At 49.7% G+C, this 23,889-nt stretch overlaps 7 protein-coding genes across 7 annotated transcripts; 4 read left to right on the top strand and 3 right to left on the bottom strand.

The window, feature by feature from the left end:
* The first annotated feature begins 2,552 nt into the window (after nucleotides 1–2,552).
* K444DRAFT_382667 (uncharacterized protein) lies at nucleotides 2,553–3,898 on the top strand. Its single transcript, XM_024872356.1, has 3 exons — nucleotides 2,553–3,300; nucleotides 3,366–3,712; nucleotides 3,764–3,898. The coding sequence occupies exons 1-2, from the start codon at nucleotides 2,820–2,822 to the stop codon at nucleotides 3,566–3,568; spliced, it is 684 nt and encodes a 227-aa protein (XP_024737787.1). The 5' UTR covers nucleotides 2,553–2,819; the 3' UTR covers nucleotides 3,569–3,712; nucleotides 3,764–3,898.
* A 5,677-nt stretch (nucleotides 3,899–9,575) lies between these two features.
* Nucleotides 9,576–11,581, bottom strand: K444DRAFT_527360 (cryptochrome; the record flags this gene model as incomplete). The annotated part of the gene is made up of 2 exons (XM_024874632.1): nucleotides 9,576–11,022; nucleotides 11,073–11,581. The coding sequence occupies 2 exons, from the start codon at nucleotides 11,579–11,581 to the stop codon at nucleotides 9,576–9,578; spliced, it is 1,956 nt and encodes a 651-aa protein (XP_024737786.1).
* Nucleotides 11,582–11,808: 227 nt separating this feature from the next.
* Nucleotides 11,809–12,615, bottom strand: K444DRAFT_382576 (uncharacterized protein). The gene has a single exon (XM_024872355.1). The coding sequence runs from the start codon at nucleotides 12,558–12,560 to the stop codon at nucleotides 12,036–12,038; it is 525 nt and encodes a 174-aa protein (XP_024737785.1). The 5' UTR covers nucleotides 12,561–12,615; the 3' UTR covers nucleotides 11,809–12,035.
* Nucleotides 12,616–14,029: 1,414 nt separating this feature from the next.
* Nucleotides 14,030–15,007, top strand: K444DRAFT_382552 (uncharacterized protein). The gene has a single exon (XM_024872354.1). The coding sequence runs from the start codon at nucleotides 14,243–14,245 to the stop codon at nucleotides 14,783–14,785; it is 543 nt and encodes a 180-aa protein (XP_024737784.1). The 5' UTR covers nucleotides 14,030–14,242; the 3' UTR covers nucleotides 14,786–15,007.
* Nucleotides 15,008–16,461: 1,454 nt separating this feature from the next.
* On the bottom strand, nucleotides 16,462–18,255 carry K444DRAFT_628910 (glutamate decarboxylase; the record flags this gene model as incomplete). The annotated part of the gene is made up of 3 exons (XM_024882974.1): nucleotides 16,462–16,865; nucleotides 16,941–18,177; nucleotides 18,238–18,255. The coding sequence occupies 3 exons, from the start codon at nucleotides 18,253–18,255 to the stop codon at nucleotides 16,462–16,464; spliced, it is 1,659 nt and encodes a 552-aa protein (XP_024737783.1).
* A 1,394-nt stretch (nucleotides 18,256–19,649) lies between these two features.
* On the top strand, nucleotides 19,650–21,205 carry K444DRAFT_588274 (cytosolic Fe-S cluster assembly factor nbp35). The gene is made up of 3 exons (XM_024878049.1): nucleotides 19,650–19,890; nucleotides 19,944–20,511; nucleotides 20,563–21,205. The coding sequence occupies exons 1-3, from the start codon at nucleotides 19,675–19,677 to the stop codon at nucleotides 20,781–20,783; spliced, it is 1,005 nt and encodes a 334-aa protein (XP_024737782.1). The 5' UTR covers nucleotides 19,650–19,674; the 3' UTR covers nucleotides 20,784–21,205.
* Nucleotides 21,206–21,589: 384 nt separating this feature from the next.
* On the top strand, nucleotides 21,590–23,406 carry K444DRAFT_662866 (FAS1 domain-containing protein). Its single transcript, XM_024886758.1, has 2 exons — nucleotides 21,590–22,649; nucleotides 22,712–23,406. Exons 1-2 carry the CDS (start codon nucleotides 21,846–21,848, stop codon nucleotides 23,372–23,374), a joined length of 1,467 nt encoding a protein of 488 aa, XP_024737781.1. The 5' UTR covers nucleotides 21,590–21,845; the 3' UTR covers nucleotides 23,375–23,406.
* The last annotated feature ends 483 nt before the right edge of the window (nucleotides 23,407–23,889 follow it).

The following is a 23,889-nucleotide window of genomic DNA, read 5'->3' as shown; positions in this document are numbered from 1 at the left end:
AACAACTATCGCAGAATAACTTTCTGATGAGATTCTGAGCATGGCATATTGGCACATGTCGTTCAAAGCATCTAACACTTGGTTGAACAATGAATTAGAAACAGATGCTTTGAAAGAATTGTCAGCCCAACCGGATTTGACACTAACCGCCCACTTTGGCAGGTGCCTCCGCCGTAGCTCGGCTCCGGCTTTCGGTCTTGCGGCAGATGTTAAATCCTCTTTCCCAGTCCTCCATGGTGGAAACCCACCTAGCTTTATATTCAGACCTTGCTGCAGCCAGTTGTGACACCATTTAGGCTCGAAGGGAAGCGGGGTGTCTTCAATCGGGATTCCCCCACCTCTTGGGCACAAAACCAGCCACAACCTCTTCAAATCAGAATTGACGCTTCCAAACTGAAGCTAACGGGTCAACTATTGCTTCAATAGGTCTGCTTCCTACCCCACGGCCAAACTTTCTTTTGTCTTCAAAGCCTCGATCGTGGCAGTTGTTGGAAGGTCGATGTAGAGGAATGTTGGCACGGCTGGGCTCGACAGCCACCTTGACGGCGATTCCGACTGAGTTGTGCTCTGGTTATGTGCCTGTGCATGATGCAAATTATGATTCGTTCGATAATTCCTATCGGCGGTATTCGCGTTCTGCAGTTGGGTCTTGATGGCATGTCGTTAGGGATGATGCAGCGCCCGTCAACGAGAAATGCGGTTCCAAATTCTTCCGGAAGATAGTCCGAGAGGGTTGTAAGCGAAGGCCCTGTCTTTTTTCCGAGCGGATTCTTCGGGGCCATGTGCTCCATCAGTGGACGAGTCATCGGAAGCGAAGCTGAAAAGGGGGGTGTGAGCCCCCTCGTACCGGCCCGCCTTCTGTTGCTTAGTGGCCTGGGTCCTGACTGGGTATTCTCACTTCCCTAGATCTTGAGATCTGACATCCGGACGAAGAGATCGCGCTCTCATTGACATCACCGCCTCGATATCACATCTCAGAATCTCAGCAACCAGTTGTGGCTTGAGGCAAACAAATGGTGTGTTAGGGTTTCTTTTGCTCAGGAAGATCACCACTTGAATTATAAAACCTGTTATATACCACGTCAGATCGCGCTGGGGTAAGATTGGAACCTTGCCATCGATGCTAAGGGATCCCTCCAGAATCCACGACCACTATGGATTGAACAACGAGGCGACTTGGACCACTCAGGGTGAACTCACCAGTTGACAAGTGGCTTCCAAAGTGGGTACCGGTCGCCAGCTCCGTAGCTCGAGCAAATCTCTACGATTTTCTCCGCATCGCTTTATGTCGCTGTCATCGAAAGTGTCTGAACCTAGCTTGCGCCGGCCGCGAGAAGCACGTCAACAGCAGAAAATTCTACCGGCTGACATACCTTGTCTCTCGACCTCACTGGGTAAGCATCGGGATTTTATTTGGAGCCCGCTGTGGCTCCCCGCTCCAGCGACAGATACAAGAAGGCTCGTCTAATTCTTCGCCCCTGATCGATTCCGTTTATGCAATACGAGATGTCCGAAGCTGCTGTGACACCCGAACGAGGAAATTGCGTCAGGGGAACTATCGGATGCACAGGCCAAACCTCCCAAACTCTGCCAGAAGCCTTGTGCTTGCAATGGTACACTTCTCCAGACACCGTTCATTCTCATACCGTCCTGCAAATAAACACGACTGGATACTCGTTGCCCTGACATAAGATGACCCTCGAAGAGTAGATTCAATACTTCTTCGCCTACAGGTCTTCTCGCAAACTCTCGTTCCTAGCTTCACTACCCATTGAAAGTTGGCTCCCCTCGCTGCTGTTGTCTCTTTAACATCCTCAGCTAACGCTGTTTCCTCTCTCAGCTGCCGTATCGGTCGACGAGCCATCTGAACCCACACGGCTATCTCCTGAGTTCGACCATGCACCGCGCACTCCTAGGCAACATACCTCTCGAATCACATCTGTCAGCAAGAGTTAGCATCATCTAGCTGGATAGGAAGTGATGGTCGATGGAAGGCATACCAAGATGTGCAAGAGTATCAACACTTCGAGCGTTGTCGGCTCATTGTCGAATACCACTTTGCCGTCATATCTCAGATATCCCGGGGATCGAGCCAGCGATGCTCGCCCATCTCCACCTAGACCCGGGGAAGCCTCTCGATGCACGAACATCTCGACTACCCAATAACATATTCTCTTCATTGACGCCAATGGACTTTCGCTATACGCAAGAACACATGGAATTCTGTCTCGCTTGCTTCCGCTTCTCGCCCTGCTCTGCCCAGGCTAGGTTTGCCTGGCTTTAAGAACATCGACTCTGTCGACATGGCGAACGCCACAACATATTGCGTGGCCAACCGAGACCAAAACAACTGCCCGCTCTCGCATGCAAGTTCGCAACGCGATGGATGCTAGTCAATTCTCTAGGCTTCACCATTTGCTGCCAGCAACATCCACCAGCTTTCGAAACCGCTATTCCCAATCCTTTACCTCGACACCGACTCGAATTAAAGTTCTCATTAGCAGGCTAAAGCAGTACGACACCATTCTGGTTCTGCTATTCGGAAGTTCGGAACGACCTCACCGCCGGGAAGAACCCCTTCGCAGACCATACCCAACAAGACAGATAGTTTCCTTGAAGAGCGAGGCACCTGCAAGTTTTGTACTAGGCCGAAGCCTACTTCATCTACATATGAGGGCTGTGGAGAGACAATTTCAGCAGACCATATCGAATTGCGAAGTTTTCTTTGGAAGTTGAGTCTCTCATCTCACGTCAACAAGAGAAGCAAATTACCCCTAAAACTACCCGTGTTGGTATTGTGGAATGTTGAGGGACATTAAATGTTTGCAAATCGACAGTTTACCCGGTTCCATTCCAAAATCCAGCTTTTCACAAGAAGACTCCGTGCGCAACGTACCGGCTTCACCAACTTGAGTAGCGGCGCCAAATCTCCTCATTCGAACCGGAAACCACGACACGGCCCAGCCAAGAGTAACAGCTTCGAAGCCAGTGAAAGATATCACTATACTCTACGAACAATATACCAGGGCTGGGTTCAGTGTGGGTGTTGTGAGAGATGCCGCTTGAGGCTTCACTCGCTACCCCAACCCCTTTCTCCCCGCGGCTACACCAAACTCGCAACTATAAGGAAGCACTACAATGAGTCCCGCTCGAGAATCCTTCGGAATGGTAGCCTAGATCTTTTTTTCCATTGCCGCGATATCCTCTGCTGGAAGCTCTTAGTGCTTACGACAGGGATGCTACAAGCTACCTTCTCGGCTGAGCATGAACGCCAACACTTTCGCACGGCAACCCGAACAGGTAAGTAGGCCAGAAGAAGTGTTCATGCTCTTTAAAGTCGACATTAACAAACTTTGTTTCTCAAGGAGGAGATACCATCCCGAATCTCTTTATCCGCATCACACACTTGTCGTTGTTCCCCTTTTTACTGCGCATATGTTTAAGTTCGGGCTTCGCTTTCAAATATCCTTTCTATAACCCTTCTAAGTCGAGACTTCATTTAATTCTTTGTATCCTTCTCAGAAACCGCGTGATACTTGGCTCAATTGGCTTTGCATTGCCTTCTTAACTGCCTCTTAATCGGCGTCACCGGCCTCAAAGGGTCAAGTCAGATCCTCGGTTTCTATCAACACGATCTATTTATCCTCTATATCTGTTCTCAATATTCGAGCCTTGCTGCATCCCCTTCATTAATATAGAAGTGAAGCACGAGGTATGTACTGCACTCCAACCCTCGAGGAAACCAAGCGACCAAGAGGTAAAGGACTTACAACGAGGCAACTACGAGATAACAAGCTTCTTTCTCTGCGACCTTGTATCTGCCGGGATAACGGGTGACGATAAAGAGGAATCGGTTTACAGAATGTAGACATGGAAACGAGAGAATTATTGCAGAAAAGGGGGTTATTGTGGAGCCTAGGTCATACGGTTAAGACAAATCTCCGCAAGCATTTTCTCAGTCTCGAGTAGGACAAGGTATCCAAACCTGATACCAACAGAGCATTTTAAATTCTCTCTATTTCGTTAATATCAATACAAGAAACCCATAATGTCAATAAGTAGCATATCGTTCTTGTTGCAGCTCCGCATTCTCTCAATGACTCACAGCCAGCTACAGGCCGCTATCAGGCAACTACTCAAGGCAAACAAAACAAGGACTCTTTCAGACTCAAACGCTCACCACTTATTCATAACAATCAAGTGAAGCCGCGCTATCCTTTCTTTTTTCACAAACCAGCACAAGCTGCCTGTAGAGATCATAAAACCGGTGTAGAAGCTGCATTGCAGGAGGAGGTTATGATTTCCTTCTAGTTTCGGCTTCAACCTTCGGTGTCTGAATCTCGGAGCTGAATGTGTCAGATGTCATATAATACTTTACTTTAGTTGGGTTGCACGGCAACTCTAGCGTAGACAAAGCAAAGGTATTGGATCTTGCCTCGGCTAACAGTAGGCATCAGTGATGAGAGCACTGCAATTGCAGCGCAAAAAAAGGCGTCCTAGATATTGCATCACCGCCGAGTAGCTCTCATTTAGGAAAGCAATGCAAGTTCAGTGCACACAAAGGTGTTGAGTCACGGCTCGGCCAGTGACAGAGCGACAATGCTTACCCTAGGAAGCACTGCAATTGCAGCGCAAAGGCATCTTAGATATTGCATCACCGCCGAGTAGCTCATTTAGGTAAGCACTACAAATTTAGTGCACACAAAGATGTTGAGTCACGGCTCGGCCGTGACACAGCGACAACACTTACCTAGGAAGCACTGCGGGGAATGGCTCAGCAAAACTTGACACTGGCGAAAGAAGCAAGATGATCTTGATGAAAAGTTTCAAATCTTAGATATATCACCCAAAGAATGGTTCTCAAGGTCTGCTTCTTCCATATTCCGTTCTTAGTCCATGCAAAGAGTTGTTGGAAGGGAGATTCTGCGTGGGGGCTAAGAAAAGCACCCCATCCCTCTTTCGACCCTTCGCCAAATTAGCCTCCTTGAGCCACGCTCTTGGTGAAAAATAACAAAATCATCTATCAAAAGTAACTCCAGTTGCAATGTCGCATCTACTGATGAGCTACGGAGTTGAGATGGCGACCTTTAATTTCCATCGTTAATTGGAGGATCCTGTATGTTGATGTCAGCTTCAACACCCAACGGATTTCCTTTTCTTGGCTTGCCTCTCCTTCCGGTCCAGGTTCAGCATCTGCTGACTTCCAATGACCTTTGTCCGTTTCGTTCTCGCCCTTTGGGACGCGCTTCCTGTCTTTTGGGGTACTCTTCTTGTCCCTTGACCCCGAGGTCTTTGACTTTTTCGGGGGATTTCCTCTGCTGGAAGTCGGAGCTTGCATCGAAGGATGCTTGTCAGATGCCATTGCAACTCCTTACAAGTAAACGGGTCGTAAAAGATTCGAAAGGAGAGTGGCCGTTCGGAGCTCTGATGTACTTGTTAGTGGTTTGTCTGGTGCTGGCAATCCGAAGTTAGCACCTTGGCAACTTGGATGATCAGCCCTGAAGGACCAAAAAAATCTGGAGCAAAGATCAAATTGTTAAAGATACCCCAAAAAAGCAGTATCGGTAATGCAACGAACGCAATCTAGCGCGAGATTGGAAATCAGTCTAGGTTAGCTGCCAGAATCATTGCAAGGAGTTTTGCAAGAAAGCAGGAGAATTATGGGAGAACACCTTTTGAGAACCGAACCAATCTCTGCAATAAGAATTAGGTAGAGTCACGGCACCGACCGAGACGGGAGTTTGCCGGACTTCAGCGATGGGGACGACTCATTATATAGACAGCTCAGACCCTGCAACACCGCGCGCTTGGTGTCTGAAAACGTGATTCGGCCATCCAAGCGAAACTGGTGGTAATGCTGTGTAACGGAAGATAGCAATCAGCTAAATAGATTGGAGGGAGCAAGATCCAACATCGAGCTATAAAGTGTTTTGAGAACTCCTTTGTTGAACCCCTTTTCCCACGGCTACAGCAGAAACCATCCTCCCCAAGGCCAACTTCGCAGTATACAAAGACTATGAAAGCACATGGCTTGCATTTAAATTGAGATCCAACATGAGTTTCCTTCTTGAATTCAATCATTTTCACTCAAGGTTAGTCCACCATGCAGCGTACCAGGTTCGTTGGCCTCGACTAAGGATACCCAGCCAGATATGGCCGACTGCCCTAGATGCGGTGGCGCCTACTCAAATTTGAGAATAGAAACAAAATAGGGGGGAAATTGCGCGCAAATGCTCTACTATAAAGCCCTAATAATATCTAAGAGATTGGCTGTGTTGGGGTGTTGTGATAAGCCTCGCACGGGACTTCACCTGCTACACATCCCCCGATTCTCCCACGAGAACACGAGCTCCCAACTGTGAAGAAGTACTATAACAATTGAATAACTTTGAGCTTTTGTTCAAAATTTGAGGTTCCCAGAACTAGTCTTTTTACATCTCTGTAAGTTTTGGGAAAGAGAAGTTCCCTTATCGAGGATGTCATTCTCTGTGAGTCTCCTTCGCCGACCATAAATTCCCTCTTAGCAACAATCTTTATATATATTATAGAGTTATGAATTCTAACTTTGTATTTACTCAAATGTTCGAGTATTAGTACATATAATTCCTCTTTATAGAAGTGGTGAAGAACAAAATGACTCTCCCAGGAGAGCTGCCAGTATGAAGATTTAACTACGAGACAACAAGCTTCCTCTTCTGCAACAAGGAGTCTTGGTGGCAATGGGGAGGCTATAAGCACGAGTCAGTTTGCAGAAACTAGACATAGAAACGAGAGAATTATCGCGTCACTTTCTTAGGGGTCAACCCCAATTTTCTCATTCTTGAGTAAGGACAAGGCATCTAGACTTGATACCACTAAAGCATTTTAAATTCCTTCTTTCCATTTTGTCAATGTAACTTAGACATTATCTCAAGAAGCATTATTACGTTCTTATCATAGCTCCTTCGTTTTTGTCGAGAACAATGCTTTCCCTATGTAGCTCCAACTACATTTTAATGTCAAGATCCATTTCCAATCTCTGGGATCCAGTGTTCAAACCATCTTCTTACCGTCTCTTGGTGCTAGAACTTCAGACACTGACTGGCACGAGGCCGAGCTCTCTCTGTTTAAATACATTGTGTACTCAGGTAATTTCCGTTATCCTTCATGCACTAGCCTTTGCTGTCTATCCCTGTCAATATAGTATCTTCAATGCCTCCTAAACTGCCGTATTCTGTCTTCATTCCTCTATCTTACTTTAGTTTCCATCCACCTTCTCCAGTTGTGACAACAAGACCCGAGGCTGTGAAATATGCTCATGTGACTCTCTCCCAGGCCCCTGATTTCAACTGGCATCTGTTAACGCTGAGTATGTACTCAAAGCAACTATTCCTCTTATTGAACTGCCATTCAGGGGCTTCTTCGCTACCAAATTCTGCTCATCTTCCTCATCCGGCCGGCAAATAATGGACGTCTACCCATATGCTACCGATCTCTCAGCGAGTGTTGCACTAAATCGCAACATCTACAGTCTCTCAGTCACCCGGATTCTCCGCAATTCCCCTCATCTACCTCACCCGAACCGCAAATATTAACACTCATCTCTCTCCATCTAGGCGTCGCACCCTCCATTACATTCGTGTACTAGGGGAAGCTCACGTTTGTGTCTCAAAGAAGGTGGAGGCGGAGTGCGGCGACTGAAATCGACGTTCAGTTCCCTCTTTCCCTCGCTTCCCACCAAGCAAGACTTCTTTTATTGATTTGTCTATCAAGAGCTTCTCATGCAAAGAAAGGCTCTTGCCAGATTGACTGTAAATCCGTGGTGTGCTGGCTGTCAAGTGAGGCTGAACTGTAGCTGAAGAGCCGCAACTTTTTAACCCTGAAGTCAGCGGGAACGACCAATATACTGCAAATTTTAGGACAATAAATGGCAATCAAACACCTCTAAGCACTCTGTCCATCCTTAAGGATGCGTAAGGACGCGTAAGGGAGCATAGCGAAGCATAACGAGGCTCAACGAGGGGTAACGAGGGGTAACGAAGGGTAAGCACTGCAATTTTAGCCCAGACGAAGGCATTGAATTTCTTAGTCAGTGTGCGACGCAGGCGGGGTACGATTGGGTCCTTTCCCGGAGATCGTGAAATACCGGTAGCCTGTACGACATGGGCTAATCCCGGTGTGCACTGCAATTTTAGCGTCAACAGAGGCGTTGAATCACAGTCTCAGCGACCGAGAGTACGGAAGGGATACGACAGTATGGGACCAGACACTGCAATTTTAGCGCAAACGAAGAGGGTATTACACCTAACTAATTCCAATTCAACGATCGAGCCCGCGAGAGGAAGAGGGGCGATGAAGTGCATACACGGCTTTGCATGCCATGCGCCGTGGGAAAAAGGGGGGGGGAAGAGAGTACCCCGGGTTAAGCGAGAAGTACCCCATCCCCCTGAAAATAAAGGGGGTAAACACTGCAATTTTTGAGCGAGACAAGCCAGCCGCCTTGATACTGGAAACCCCTCCAACGAATCCTTAGTGATTCCCTTCGGAACTTAAAGTCTTTGGGAAGGTCAAGAGCTTTTAAGTTTCAAGTTTTATCTAAACGTCTGAGGAAAGAAGGAGGGGAGGGGGAGAGATGCGACCGTGGGGCAAGGTAGGTAATTAGTATATGTACCTTGCTTTTAGCTTCCTGAGACCCAGATGAGCATTCATACTGGGTGTTGGGGAAACACCGGGTACGGAGACAACGGCATAAAGTATCGGGAATGCAGGGCATTTTGAACCTTGGTGCTGTGCAAGGTACAAATTTAGGGCAAGATCTCGCTGTATAAGCCCTTATAACTCTAGGCAGTACTCCCTAAAACGACGTAAAGAGGCGTTATAAGACATTCGTAAGGGATAAGTTGATCCTCTAGGGATAGCGCTTAGACTTTAAACGAGCAACTATTGTAGGCCTCCTTAGCGATGACTCCCTTATAATTACAGGGGAGAAGCCCTGAAAAGGTGTAGCAGTCCTTGTCGAAGGCGCATAGGCTGCCTTTAGGGAAGGGTCCGGAAATATAGGGCCTCGTGAATTTGCTACCTTGATTTGTACGCTAGAGGACCTAAAAGTCTCCTAATACCCTGTATTCCCGATACTTTTTGCCGCGATCTCCGTAGTGGTCTCACATCACAGTACAGAAGCCGTTGAGATGCAATTATGAATTGTAGCTCCACATTACTAGCAAGTAGGAGTAGGGTTTCTGATCTTCCGAAAAGAAAATCCGAGATCCAGTGATCCACCTCCTAGTCAAAGCCAAGTTCTTCCAGACATCATATCTGCAACGATTCATAAAGTCATAAAGACATCAGCCATGTCCTGTATCCCATGTGCCATCCACCACATCAATTCATATCATCAGCAAACGCCGGCCACCCGTCCATCCGTCCGTCTAGCAAACCAAGCATGCTAACACACTTTTCCCGTCCCCGTGGCCGTGATATCAAGACCAAAACGCCGTGCAATGCAACACACTTTCGTCCGGGTATCGTATCGAGTTCGACATTCGAAATAGAGTTAAAAGTGCGGCCAAGTCAGGGAAAGGGATGGGGCGAGGAGATCAGTTAGTAGGCACCCACTGAGCAGCAACATACTGCGCGTATGCCCCTCCCTCCTGATCCATCATACCCGCCCGGAACTCCCTCCCACCGCCATCACCCCGTCCGCGTCCATAGCCCCGCACATGGCCTCTCGTGTTGCCGTATCCGCGTCCACCGTATCCTCCGCCGCGAGGCGGGCCTCCACGACCCATGCTATCACCGCCCCCTCGTCCACCGCGGTTTTCACCTCCGCCCCGACGGTTGTCGCCGCCTCCACGTCCGCCGCGACCGAGGTTGCGTCCCTTTCGACCAACGGTGAAGTCAATCTTCAACAGCGGCTTTTCAACCCAGTCTTTGCCTTTCAGACTCAGTTCGGACTTCTTAGCATCTGACATAGTCCAAGCTTGGAAGATCTCGCTTGGTTCCGTAAGGCCGCGGAGTTCGGGAACCCATGCCTTGACGTAGTCACCTTGGGGATCATAGTCAAAGGCCTGCTTCACAGGATTGAAGATTCGGGTAGGGCCTCGAGGATCATTGCCTACGCCAGCCAGGTATTGCCAATTGCCCCAGTTTGAAGAGAGGTCATAATCAACAAGCATGCACTCGTACCACTCTGCGCCGATACGCCAGTCGATATGGAGATGCTTGGCGAGGAAGGAGGCGACGTTTTGACGGGCACGGTTGGAGGTATAACCTGTGTGGATGAGTTCTCGGAGTGAAGCGTCAATGAGTCCCATCCCGGTAGTGCCGTTGGTGAAGCGCTCGATAATGGATCGGACGTCTGAGGGGGGCTGTTCACCGGCGTTAGAGAGACTGGTCCATCGTTGCTCGTTATCGGACTTGAAGCCGCCAAGGAAGAAGAGCTTGGGACCGAATTTTCTATTACAGAGATGCATATAATCTCTCCAGAGCAGCTCGAAACGGATTGCCTTGGTGCCCTCGTTCTCACCGCGTCCATAGCCAACAGCAGATTCGAATTTGGTGTCTGTGCCGTCTTCGAAGCTGACCAGTGCGGCGTGGATTTGACGGGCTGTAATGCTGCCTAGCGCGAGGTATGCGGATAGCTTGGTAGAAAAGTCTTCACCGAGGAGGCCATTACGGGTATTGTGGTAGTTGGAAGCAGCGTCGCTACTGATGATGTAGTCAAGTCGCTCAAGAGCTTCAGCCTCGCCTCCAGGGAATGGGTGTGCTGACTTGGTATCCGCAGGATATGGAAGTCGCTCGGGAACGAGGTCTTGAGCGTTGAGGGGCTTCATAAGCGCGTTAAGGAGTGCTTGGAAGGTATCAGGAATAGCGAAAGGTTTGAATTGAGGAGTGATTTCTGCGAGAGGGGGGTATCCCGGCAAGGAGTCTTGCTCTGGAACAGGGAGAGCTGCTCGAGGATGTTCGCGAATAGGCTCAACTGTCTTCCGGTAAGTTGTGAAAACATCCGAAAGTTCGTCAATGTTGTTGAAGGGAAGATCGCGGCTAAGGATGTTAGCTAGCTTGTCAACTTCAAGTTATAGAATGCAACGTACTCATCGATGAGATACTTTTCGTCATTCCACAGCTTGAAGTCAACATCGGCCTCGGTGCAAATATCTCTGACGGCTCGCTCCTCTCTGTTCTCCTCAACACCCTCCTCTCCAACCATCCAGATAGCTCTGACCTTCAAGCCTGGCTTTCCATTCAGCTGAGGGATGAGTTCTCTGACTACGTCTGATGTCGAGCCAACTCTAATGCAGAGCCCACTGCCGAGCTTCTCGAGTCCTTTTTTCAGATCCCAGACACTCTCTGCCAAGAACTTTGATCTTTGTGGCCCACAGCGCCAGAAACCAGCAACCTGACTACGTGCCTCCTTGTAAGGACTCTTCTCTCCTTCTGTGACAAAGCCAGAGACCTCCAACTGCTGTGAGTTGAAGATGTACAGTGGGAGAACGTGGGTGAATGGTAGATCCTTCTGGGTGCTTAAGGAGTGGAGGATGGGATTATCAGCAGTGCGGAGGTCTCGTCGAAGGAGGTAGATCAGGGTGTCCTTGGAATCCATCTTGGGCGGCGCTCCCGAGGCGTCTGACGTGGGATTTAGTGGAGTGTTGTTGACCAAAGATGCTGGGTGCAGAGAGAGTTGCTCTGTGATTCCGGCGGAACATGAACGACAGTGGGTGAGGAGCGTACTTGAGGCTTCCCTAGAAGGCACTCTGTAGCTGCTCGACTTCTGCGGCAGTACATCGACCTGAGAGGGAAAAGGAGAAAGAAAAAGGAAACGCTGGTTGCAAGGTTGGAGGCCCTACGGTTCTTGGTATGGGACACAAGGACAAGCATGAAAAGATTATGTTAAGGTAGTTTCGGGACGACAAGACGAGCGACGTGCAGGTACGCACTAGGCTGCCGACGAGGGTAGTATTGGGCTGGCGTTCACACTGCGGTGGGATTGGGAGGAAGTCATGCGCTCATGAGTGGACGATTATGGCCAAGTGCTCCCCACAGCAGAACTGTCCCGATCAACACTTCACATTCAAGCGCCAGAGAGCGGACCCAAGCATTGGGTCTGCTCTGGTTCGTTGACGGAGCTGTCCCCGCCCCCAAACTCTATCTTGCATATGTGCATCCGGCCTGTCTAGGTGCCGCTGGGGGTGCCTCTGGGTCTTCTTGAAGCAAGAACCTCCGCGGCAGGCGGCTGAACTGCCAATAGCAGCAGTTCCAGTGCGCCGGAGGCATTTTCCTGCAAACGCCTCTCGCTCTTTCCGTGCGGGAAAGGGCGCGCTTGGCCTCGTCTGATGGGTTGCATGTTCTCTGATCCTCATCACAAGATGAGTAGCCGTTGAGATCGAGGACACACTGGTCGATCTTGGGCCTAGCGTGTCGTTTAGGGGATCGGGAAGGCTAGGCTCAATCAGGGGTAGCTTTGGACCTTGGGAGCCTCGTGAATTTCTCGCGGCTTTCTCTTTCAGGATTCCTAATCTTCTCATCCACTTGTTCTGCTGCTCTTCTCTTCCACAGCCATGTGGTATCTCTGTCAACAGCATGGCATTGCGTTGTGTCACCGTTTCAGATGGGCTTTCTGCACACTGATTGTGCTCGTTAAATCATCCCGTTTCCGTGCCGCCTGCAGCGGTGGCACTGCGCCAGCAGGAAGAGCGTTGGCCTGCACCGATCCCCAGGCCCTTGGCCAGGCCCTCCCCCCATCGCGAGATTCGCGAGGCTGCCATTGAGGCTATTATTGAGCCTTCTCCCCGAGAGCCAGGGTGGCGCATCCTGGCTGTTACCAGATAGCATTCGGCCGTGGTAAGTGCTTCCCTTCCCTGCTGGTGCCAACTGCCAACCCCAGTGGAGGGTGCACGACCCATGAAAAAGCAAAAGTCTGGCTTTGGGGAACCACTTACGGGCTACGGCCCGCTGATTAGTGTGTACTATGCCCTTCTCGGCTGCATGTGTGCGTTTGTTGCAATACATAAAAAGGTTTCGTTGGGAGGGGGAGGACAGGGGGGGGGGCTTCTCCGCAAAGCCCTTCCCCTCCAAGTCTTCAGCTTCAGCTTGGCGGGTCTGCCCTGCATATGTCACTCACTCCTATTTGCTTGTGCCATACTGTAGCTCCTCGCTCAATGGTGACCCAAGTCACCATTCACGGGATGCCCGAGTCAAGGAGCCCAACAAGTGTGGCTGACGGAATGGCATTTCGGGACGGAAACCTCCCTTTCCTTTCTTTTGCTTAAAGTAATGATTGCCGTTATTGCCGAACCCGGCGTCTTGGTAGCGCGCTGTCAATCTTGGTTCGGGGACTGTAGAACAAATTCCCGGGCCGCGTGTCTTGTTGGTCGCGAGACCTGCTTCTTGGTTGTAAGAGTCTATTGGACATGGCCAAACGAAGAGTACTTCAATACGGGCAGCACATTTTTGAGTGTTAGATTTGCGATCGACGAGTGCTTGCTGCTCTCTTCCCAAATTCGGATTCCCTGTTGGTCGTGAAATTCGGAGTCCCGAGAGTTCCGCCGAGAGATTTTGACCAATGTCAAAATGGCGCTTCCTAATCTATAAATTGTTCACGAATGGCATTCGGAGACCGGCGAAGTACATTGCCATTCGTAAAGAGGGTGTGATTGTGGCTGCCACTCAACAAGCACCTTCCAAGTTCCAACATTTTCCTCCCGGGATCTTGGCATCAGTAGATCAATTGGAAAAGTTCTTCCTCCTCAGAAGATGCTTTCGAGTGAAGCATGCCTGTCCATCAGAATTCCTTGCCCAGGTCGCTTCAACCGACAAGTACACTCCGGCTTTTCACGCCAGAAGCGGCATTTTGCCGCCACGTCTGCGCCACAATTTTTTATTGTACTGTAGTATTCTCTTCTCGTCGCGAGCCTCCTTTTGGAAAGATTCCGAATTCTGAAACAACTCAATATGCGGACCAGAAAAGTCGCTGAGTTACAGCCCCAAACTATTTGTTGAAGCAGAATTGGGATGCGCCTCGAACGGCCACTAACGCCACCAGCTTTCATACTTCTCCCGCAAGCCAACTCAAGCCTTCTAGAACCACGACGTTTTCCCAGGCGTGGAAGCTCGGACTCCGGCGGGAGGTTCTTTCCTCTTGTAACATCGCTCGATTCTGGAACATATTGCTTGGTACTACCCAATCAGCCTCTCTCATATATTGAGATAACCAAATAAGAGCAAGACCTGTCGTGGAACCACGAAGTTTCTTCTCCTTGGCGAGATGCACATCATTACAGTATGTGCGGTTTCGATACCGAGACACAAATCCCATGACGAGCGGCCACGAGCTCGTCTCGAGGTTTTCGTGAGGTTGGCTTGTTTCTGTGCAACCTCCGTTGAAATTTCTGAACTTTTTTCCATCTTGTCATACAGAATATGCAAGGAGCATGTTTGTCAGCCAGGATTGCTGCGGAATTGTATTCAGGCTCCTAGGAAATGGCTTTCGAGGATGCTCCTAGTATTCTCCACGAGGCATCTTTTGTCGGAACTCACGCCCGAAGCATCTCTTCCTTCATTCCTACTCTTCGCGACTTTTTGCACTCCCTCCAGCCCAAGCTGGCTGGAGTTGAGAGTTTCTTTTCGCATTACCATTCTTTTCTCCCACTATTCTCATTTCTTGAGACAAACCAAACCCTACGGCATGGGGAACCCCATCACGCGAAACATGACCCCAACTGTTCTCCCGCGAATACCTCTGTCAAGCCCGCCTTCCAACAGGATCTTGAAAATCAGGATTTCTCGCCAATGTTTACCTAGTCAATGACCTCCCTCGAAGCCCTCTCATGCAGTGCTGGATGCTAGACATCGCCTTCTCTCGCCTCTTTCCCCTGTACACACCAAGTCTTTCAATTCGTCCCTCTACTTCAGCAACTTCGTCACCAGACTCAGCCTCTGAAGCCTCTCTCATCACTTCCCCTAACAGGTTCAACTCATGCGAGGATTTTCAATGTCCACACACCACTCTTGTCAAATAATTACAAATTTAACCTGTTCGTCTCAGCCTTCCCGAGAAGACCTGAAACCCAAAATTCATTCCCTCGTCTGGTCGCTTCTTCCTATGCATACCAAGACTCAACACCCATCCTACCTCGTGTACCACCCTCACTACATCCATGGCCCGACTCGCGAACCTCCAATGGCTTCCTCACAGTGTCACTCCACGCTCAGTCGCACGGCGACCCCTCACTATGAACATCCTCCCCTCGAATGTTTCCCCCCATTCCAAACCCCCTTCAATACCCCTCAATCGCCCGACTTCCCCACCCCCCTTCCCCACGCCGCGTTTTATTTTCCCTACCCAGACCTTGCCTCAATCGCACCATCTCTGTGTCTCCCTCATCCTCCATTCACTCCAAACTCCCAAATCCCTCCCATGCTCTTATTCCGCATATACTCTCTGTATATGTCCCCCTATTGCCTATTTTTCAAGACTTCTCATGCAGCCTTGGCTTCCGCCGTCGGTATCCTCCTCTCCCCCTTTCACTTTCCCTGGTCCTCGTTGCCTCAATCGCGCCATCACACCATCGCAGCATCTCCAGCCCCCTCCCACCAGTCCCATTCACCACCTCCCTTCCTACAGTTGCTTGTCTTCTCTTCCCTTCCTCACACATCACCTCAACCCTGTCTGTCCGTCTCACTTTTCTTCCCTTTCCTTTTAAGCTGAAATCCCACGTCGAAACAAGTCCACCGCTACCATCTCTATCCATCCTGCCCTCCTCAATGTCAAATCAAATCACATATCCCACTCAGCTACCTATTACTTCTAGAATTCCAATCGCCTCTTCGTTCCACACTCCTGCACTCCGTGACACTGTAGCGATTCACATACACATACACACGCCCAAACCAAGACTTCCACTTCCAGCAATCACTATCCAGCAAGTAGCTCAGAGTCTTCTTTCCCCTCCTTTCCCCTCTTCTCTCGAACCCGACATGAACACAACACGACATAACCCAACCAAGAACACGATCTCCCTTCGGAATCTCGCAGACAAGACGCGCAGACCTAAGCTAAGACAGAATCGATTTTCTTGGGCTTCTCAAAGGATGGTTGGCGAGGATGTGATTGTGAAAGGAACGGGTGGAAGAGAGAGCTACATCAAGGAGAATAGATAAATATCACTCGCTAACTCACATGAACTTTCTTCTTTCTCAAATGTCGAATTTCCAGAACGTGTTTGAGATCTTTGATTCTAATTGTCCATATGTACAATCCCTTCCTTCCTTTCCCATTTTCGTTCTCCTGTTACTGAATCCCCATTGCATCAATACATCATACATCTATCTATCTTCAATCCTCGGATTTATTTCCATTCTATTCCACTCACACCACCTCCGCCGTCTCAATTCCACTTCACGCCCCACTCCTCACACCACCCCCGCCGTCTCAATTCCACTTCACACTCTACTCTACATCTCCTCTCCCCTCCATGAACCAAACTAGCAAACACTCCTATGCACACCCTCGCTCATCGGCCTCTTGCCTCCTCTTCCTTGCGTTGAGCCATCTGCATGTGTTCCAGAACTGGAATATTCTTTCTCGGTGCTGGTATCTTTGCTCTTACTCAGAATCGCGAGATCCGCTTTATCATTGTCAATCAGATCCTGCGTCGTAGCACAGATATCCGTAATCAATCGATCCAGAAGATCGAAAGACATGCTTTCGCGGACCACGACGCGAAGGATCTCGATGCTGTCTTCGTTGGGAGGGAGAGGGTAGTTGGGGATGATGTATTGCTTTGCGCGGAGGAGCTTGGAGATGGTATCTTGTTTCAGATGGGGGAATTCCTTCTTGAACTCGTCTGAGAAGCGGAATGCTACGACGGGGAGGCCGGGGTTGTAATCTAGGTTAATGGTTAGAAGTGTGGAATGATGAGGAGGAGGGGAAGGAGAGGGATGGAAGGGAGAATAGGACGTACCAGCAGACGTCTCGTCTTCTTTGCTGAATACCTTCGCTGCCGTGCCGAGGAAGCTGTGCTCGCCGACTGGACGGTGGATATCAGAGACGCAAGTATACCATCCCGTAGCCTCCAATGACTTTGAAAGTAAGCGTGCGTTCGACAGACAGTTCTCCATGATTTGCCGATATCCAGTGAAACCAAGGTGTATCAGGTTGTAATACTGGGCAATGATTTGAGCACCAGGTCTCGAAAAGTTAAGAGTGTATGATTCCTCGGTGCCACCTAGGTAATGCAGTTCGAAAACTAGATGTTTCGGCAAGAGCGCTTCATCGCGCCAGATAATCCATCCGACGCCCGCGTACACAAGCCCGAATTTATGGCCTGATGTGTTGATGCTTTTCACGCGCGGGAGAGAGAAATCCCACTTCACTTTCGCGTGCGTGAATGGTGCGATGAAACCCCCTGATGCGGCGTCGACGTGGATTGGGATATCGACTCCGGTCTTATTTTCGTACTCATCTAGAATATTGCTGATCTCTTCTACCGGCTCATAATGTCCTGTATACGTAGAGCCCAGGATGACGAACACCCCGATGGTGTTCTCGTCGATATTCTGCTTCACGAGCTCTGGGTCGAGGCGGAAGTTTGACTTCTCGGAAACAGGGAGGATCCTCGCCTCGACCTCGAAATACCGCGCGAATTTCTCGAGCGCGACTTGTGCGTTGGCGCCCATGAGTATATTCGGTTTACTCGTGTCTTTCCCTTCAGCGATTCTCTTTTCCTGCCAGCGTCTCTTCATCGCCAGACCACCCAGATGAATGGCTTCACTCGAGCCCGTGGTAGCTGATCCAATGGCCCTTTCGCCCTTCTGAACACCCCACAGGTGAGCGAGGATAGAGACGCAGCGCGCGTGCATCTGCATCATTGCCGGGTACTCATCTGCATCAGACATATTCTTGCTGATGTTTTCGAACATGAGCTGCTCGGCGTGCGTTTCCATGTATGTTCCGACGAATGAGGCGAGGTTTAGGTTAGGGCGTCCGTCCAGATCGAGCTCGTCTTTCAGCATCTGGTGGACGGCGTCGGCAGGGGCGCCATTGTGGGGGATTTTGAATTTGGAGATCTCTTGCTTGCTGGCGTAGCGGGTAGAATAGGGAGTTATGTGAGAGGTTCCACCTTGGGAGTGCACGTGTTGACGTCCGGCGGAAGACATATGGAGGCCGTGGAGGGATTGGATGATTTCGTCGGGGTCGACCTGTCTTCTGTTAGGATTGTGTTAAGGAGTTGAAGTAAGGTGATGGAGAGGTAAACGTACATGGCGTGCCAGAGACATTTTGGGTCGTTTGGTGAAGGATCTGTTGTCAATTGAAGTTGAAGTCGGACTGGGGAATGTTGAAAGAAACTGAGTGTGGGGGAGATGAGGTTCTTGAATACAGAACTGGAAGCTGTTTGTATGTATGACGACAGAGCTCAATGACGAGTGTGGGCTGATATTAGCGAATCACCCCCGCATAATGCTCCACGCACTCGCGTTCCTACCTTGAGAAACTCTAGATTCCTAGATTTCATTTGGTCGTTGGCTCTGCCAAACCGAGGATCTGCTATGAGCTGCAAAAGTCAAATTCGATGGCAAGTTTGATGCTATTTTATCTTTAGCTGAGCCAAGATTCACGGGCCTCGCTTCGAAAGCTTGTTTTCAAGTTGTGTGGGATTTCCCGCCCTGCAGGCTCTGCATGCTTCCTGGTCTAGATTTCGAGGATTTGGAAGCCACGTCTGGACTCCGCGGAAATCTTTCGATTGCGGGGTGTTGTCGGTTGGCTTTGAAAACATTAAAGGGCCTTTTTATGCATCGGGGTACTTCTGCACTTCCAGCCCTCGGAGTGCTTCTGTTCTCCACTGTATCCTTCTTGATGGCGTGGGGTACGGACCTTGGTTGACCGTCTCTCAAACGCTTGAGGGTTTGATGATAGATTTTGGACGTCTCGACATCTCGACATCTCGTTTTGGAGACCCTTGGGGGTGGAGATGCGACTTTGCCGCGAGTCTGTTTGCCAAGGCTCGTCGAGGCATTGCTCGATGTTATCGAAATTGGAGGCGGGTGGAGCAAGCCAATGAGTTGCTCACTTCAAAATGCGTGATCTGAACTTTTGGAGAGGAATTTCCATCTTGGGCGGCCCGAAGACCCTGTAAAGAAACTAGAGGAAAACGGGTAATCGAAGTTTGCACAGAGGCCTGCTCTTTTAAGTGAAAATGCCAACTCCAAAAGGCAGATGGAAGAAACTTTCTCGGGCAGTCCAGATTTTGAATTTTGCCCAGTCTAGCCAGAATAATGTCTAGTTCTACGAGGAAGAAAGTTGAGACATCCGTGCCTGAGGTTGTTTCTTGATCCTCCTCGACGGGGCTAAAATTGCAGTGCGTGCATTTTTATTCGACAGCATCTTTCTGAATTCAGAGAAGCAAAACATGCATGCTTCTTGAATAACATATACTTCTTCGACAATGTAAGTACCTCGCTTGATGCAAAATTCATGAAAGGTACAACTGCTTGGTTGCAATAATCTGAGACACTTCCGAGTTGGTTTTCTTTTGAATGGAGAGGAAACGGTGGTTGGGATGTTTAAATTGCTCAGGGGTGTTAATTAAGGTTATCTTAGCGTCTTCTCAGATCGGGCTCGTCTCGTGTATTTCTAAGCCGACATCGCCGCCACTAGAAACAAGCCTTCATTCTTTCAACACAACCAACACCGCAACGATGCCGTCTTTAGAAGAGCCACAGGAGAGTGGCACGAACCAACTTGTTGCCCCAGAACCAGAGCACTGTCCAGGTCCAGAGTCCCAGCAAGCTGGACAAGGGGATGCATGTCAAACATGTCCAAACAAAGAGATATGCGCTTCGGCACCCAAGGGACCTGATCTAGATATCCCCGCCATAACAGAGAGGCTGTCAGACGTGAAGCACAAGATATTAGTCAATCCCCTCTTCCCACCATCAGCAGACCTCAAAACTGACACCAGCTCCAGGTCCTCAGCGGCAAAGGCGGCGTAGGCAAAAGCACCCTCACAGGCCTCCTCGCACACGCATTCGCAAATAATCCCGACTCGACAGTCGGCGTACTCGACCTCGATCTCACCGGCCCCTCCATGCCCAAAATGATGGGCGTCGAAAGCGAAACCATCCACATATCCTCCGCAGGCTGGTCGCCTGTTTACGTCCTCGACAACTTGTCCCTCATGTCTATCCAATTCATGCTGCCGAGCCGCGACGACGCGATAATATGGCGCGGAGCGAAGAAAAATGGGTTGATCAAGCAGTTTCTGCGGGATGTAGATTGGGGAGATTTGGATTTCTTGCTGTGTGATACGCCGCCGGGGACAAGCGATGAGCATCTGAGTGTTGTGCAGCTGCTGAAGGAGAGTGGGATTGATGGCGCGGTGGTGGTTACCACCCCACAGGAGGTGGCGCTGCTGGATGTCAGGAGGGAGATACAGTTTTGCATGAAGACGGGGATTAAGATTTTGGGACTGGTGGAGAATATGAGTGGGTTTGTTTGTCCGAATTGTACTTTTGAGAGTCAGATTTTTCAGGCTAGTGAGTTGCTCCCACCCCCCTTAGCGAGAATGGCGCTGATGATTGGAATAGCAACAGGCGGTGGTAGAGCGTTGGCAAAAGAAATGGGAATCCCGTTTCTAGGGTCAGTGCCTTTGGATCCTAGGATAGGAATGGCATGCGATTATGGAGAGAGCTTCTTCGACTCTTTCGCGGACAGCCCGGCATGCAAAGCATTGAAGTGTGTCGTTAGGGGTTTGGCATCCCAGCTCAAGCTAGACAACGAACAGGTCATTCCTGACGAAGAACCTTGAAGCAAAAGGTTTATCAGCAGTTGATGCTTTCCTCCTCTGCGTGATTCCTTTGCTTATGGGCACTTCTCTCGATGCACCTCAACATTAAACAAATGGATCAGCGAGATGCATAGTCTTTGAGATGTTAAGCTGAATACAAATACGGGTGGGAGGTTTGGCAGGGATGAAGTCTCCGGAGCAGGCAACGTTGGCCTAGGGAGCACGTTTTTGCAAAGTCTCACAAGCCTTGCAGTGGCGCTGTCGTGTTAGAGAGTGGAAGATAGATGATTCATGGGTTCCCAATGGTATCAAACACGGGGAGCTTAAGACCTGAGAGATGCGAGGGCGAGAGTTGACAAGGCGAGGTTGAAGATTCAGAATGTCCGAAGACTTTGGCGACAATTTGAAAACATTGACATAATTTCAAAAGAGGTGAACTTCCTGAACGAACACCGAAGAGATTGCAAGTGCACCAAGGCCATCTCTCTTGTCGTTACCCCTGGTCCAACTTTCAGCGTCGATCCCCCGCAGTCAGAGCTCTTATCGTTATCGAGGTTGAGGTTGACAATGCAGGAGCGTTGCGGGGTTTGACTTCATCTCCCATTCCCTCAAACTTATAAGTATCTCAATCTTTCCTTCCTCTCATCAATTCGGAATTCTGCTTTTTCCCCCACCAGCTGCTCATCTAGCCAATCGCATGCCTTCTCTCGGAATATGGGATTCTGAATATCGGCATCAAGATGCGCCGATCGAGGGGTAAGCAGGGGTCCAATAGCACCAACTCGATGATGCCATGATCCCATTTCAGCAGACGACACGCAAGCTCCTGAAGCCTCATCGCCCAAGTCGGGTACGCAGCTCGGATTTAAGTAGATCAACTTGGTTTTGTTCCTCGCCTCCAATCCTCTCTCGATTTTAAGCTTCGTTTTCTCGCAACCCCGCTTCATCCACCTCGGAGTGTATCAGAAAGTTCGGCTCCGAGCTTATTAGGCGTCATCACGCAACCTCTAGGCAGTGTTGCTTCATCTCTCTTTTCATCTTCCCATCTCTTCCAACTTCACCGAACACATCAAAATCATCAAAATGAAGTTTGTCAATACCTTACTGCCGCTTGCGGTCATCAGCTCTGCATTCGTCCTTCCTGACGAGCAGATGACCGACCAGATCGTCCTCGAATCTCAAAAGGAGCCATCTTTCTTCGGCAAGTTGCAGGGCAACGTCGAAGAACTCTGGGAAGGAGTCGAGGAATCATTCAAGAACGCCGTTGCATTCTCCGAGAACGCATTGGACAATGCTTTCAATGCGGCCAATGATGCTGCTCAACAAGCCAAGGGTACTTTCGAGTGCCATATGTCCATGACCAAGTTCGACATGGCAGGATGGCTCGACACCGCCATGGAAACTCCAGATGGCATCGATGTCTTTGAACCACCGAAACATCCTCCTCACAAGCCACCACACCACCGCAAACCGCCGCATCATGGCCATGGCGGTCCCCACCACAAGTCGAACAAGACTATCTACCAGCTCATCTCGAGCAGCAAGTACACCACCAGGCTGGCCGAGCTCATCAACGAGTACCCCGACTTGGTTGAGACATTGAACGGCACGGCCGCAAACTACACTCTCTTCGCTCCAATCGACAAGGCGTTTGAGAAAATCCCCAAGGGACACAAGAAGCCTTCAAAGGAACTCATCAAGAAAGTCCTGTCTTACCACCTCTCACCCGACTTCTATCCCGCTGGTCGAATCGTGACATCACACACCATCCCCACTGCGCTTGGAGAAGACAAACTCGGCGGAGAGCCACAAAGACTCCGTGTAGGACTCGGTCTCCTCAAGGGTCTCAATATCAACTTCTACAGCAAGATTATTGCTGTCAACATTGTTCGTCCTCCTTCTTGTTTCCCCATCTCCCCTCTCTTTACCCAATCTAACCAGAGCAATAGTTTGGATCCAACGGCGTAATCCATGGCGTCGACTCCATCATCCTCCCGCCACCTGAAGCCCTTAAAATCATCTCCTTCCTCCCCACCGAATTCAGCACTCTCCAACTCGGCCTCGAGAAAACCGGTCTCTTCGAAGCCATCACGTCCTCTCCCCATGAGGGAGGAACCATCTTCGCACCCTCGAACTTGGCATTCAAGAAACTCGGTCCGCGCATCAACGCCTTCCTCTTCAGCAAGTACGGCGAGAAATATCTAAAGGCTCTCTTAAAATACCATGTTGTTGCCAACCAGACTTTGTATTCTGATGCTTTCTACAAGGCCAAGTCAGTTGATAGTGTTAGATGTCATGGACGAGAACAATTCGGCGAGGAAGATATCCCGAAGGGATATTTCCATGTTGATCTCCCGACACTGTTGGATGAGAAGAGTTTGAGTATTGACGTGGCGCGGTATGGAGGCTTTATTAGTATGAAGATTAATGGATTCTCGAGCGTGGCGGTCCAGGATGGGATTGCGAGGGATGGGGTCATTCATGTTGTGAGTAGTGTGTTAATCCCACCCAAGACTCCTCGAGGGAGGGAGGAGAAGGCTGAGGAGGATGGGGAGATGGAGTTGGAGGAGTTTAAGGAGAGGTTGATTCCGCATTTCGAGGATGAGTTGTGAAGGAGCTTGAAGTGAGAGCAGGGATGGAAGGGATAGGGCAGGAAAAAGAGTAAATGGATGGATGGAGCAATGGATAGGATAAGGGAAAGTTTGGATCCGCCTCTCATGAATGAAAGTATGATACAAAAGAATACAAAACACTCCTTTGATTCACAAGACCTCTCTCAACTCGTCCCTCTCGTCCCTGATATCATCCATAGACCAAAGATACCCCGCCAAGCACGTGATTCACCCCACCATCCCTCTATCTCATCGGCCTTCCTCTCTTAGCACATCCTCGCTGGGGCGACTTATAAGAGCTGCCCTCTCCTCCCAAGGCGACCTTTCACTCTTCACGGTGTCCAAATCACCCGTCTTACAACCACTCAGCCTTTTCCAGCAAGTCAAGTCATCGGAGGGCGTTCCATCTCTCCCCGCTACCATCGAACACCACAGTTCCTCTCTTCAGAATTTCCACCCATCTCGTATTGTGTCATCCACAGAAACCTTTCCATAGAAATTCCTAGCTGTTCAGC

Source organism: Hyaloscypha bicolor (genome assembly GCF_002865645.1).
Source record: "Hyaloscypha bicolor E unplaced genomic scaffold K444scaffold_57, whole genome shotgun sequence".
Taxonomy (NCBI): domain Eukaryota; kingdom Fungi; phylum Ascomycota; class Leotiomycetes; order Helotiales; family Hyaloscyphaceae; genus Hyaloscypha; species Hyaloscypha bicolor.
This window is presented reverse-complemented; position numbering and strand designations above follow the sequence as displayed.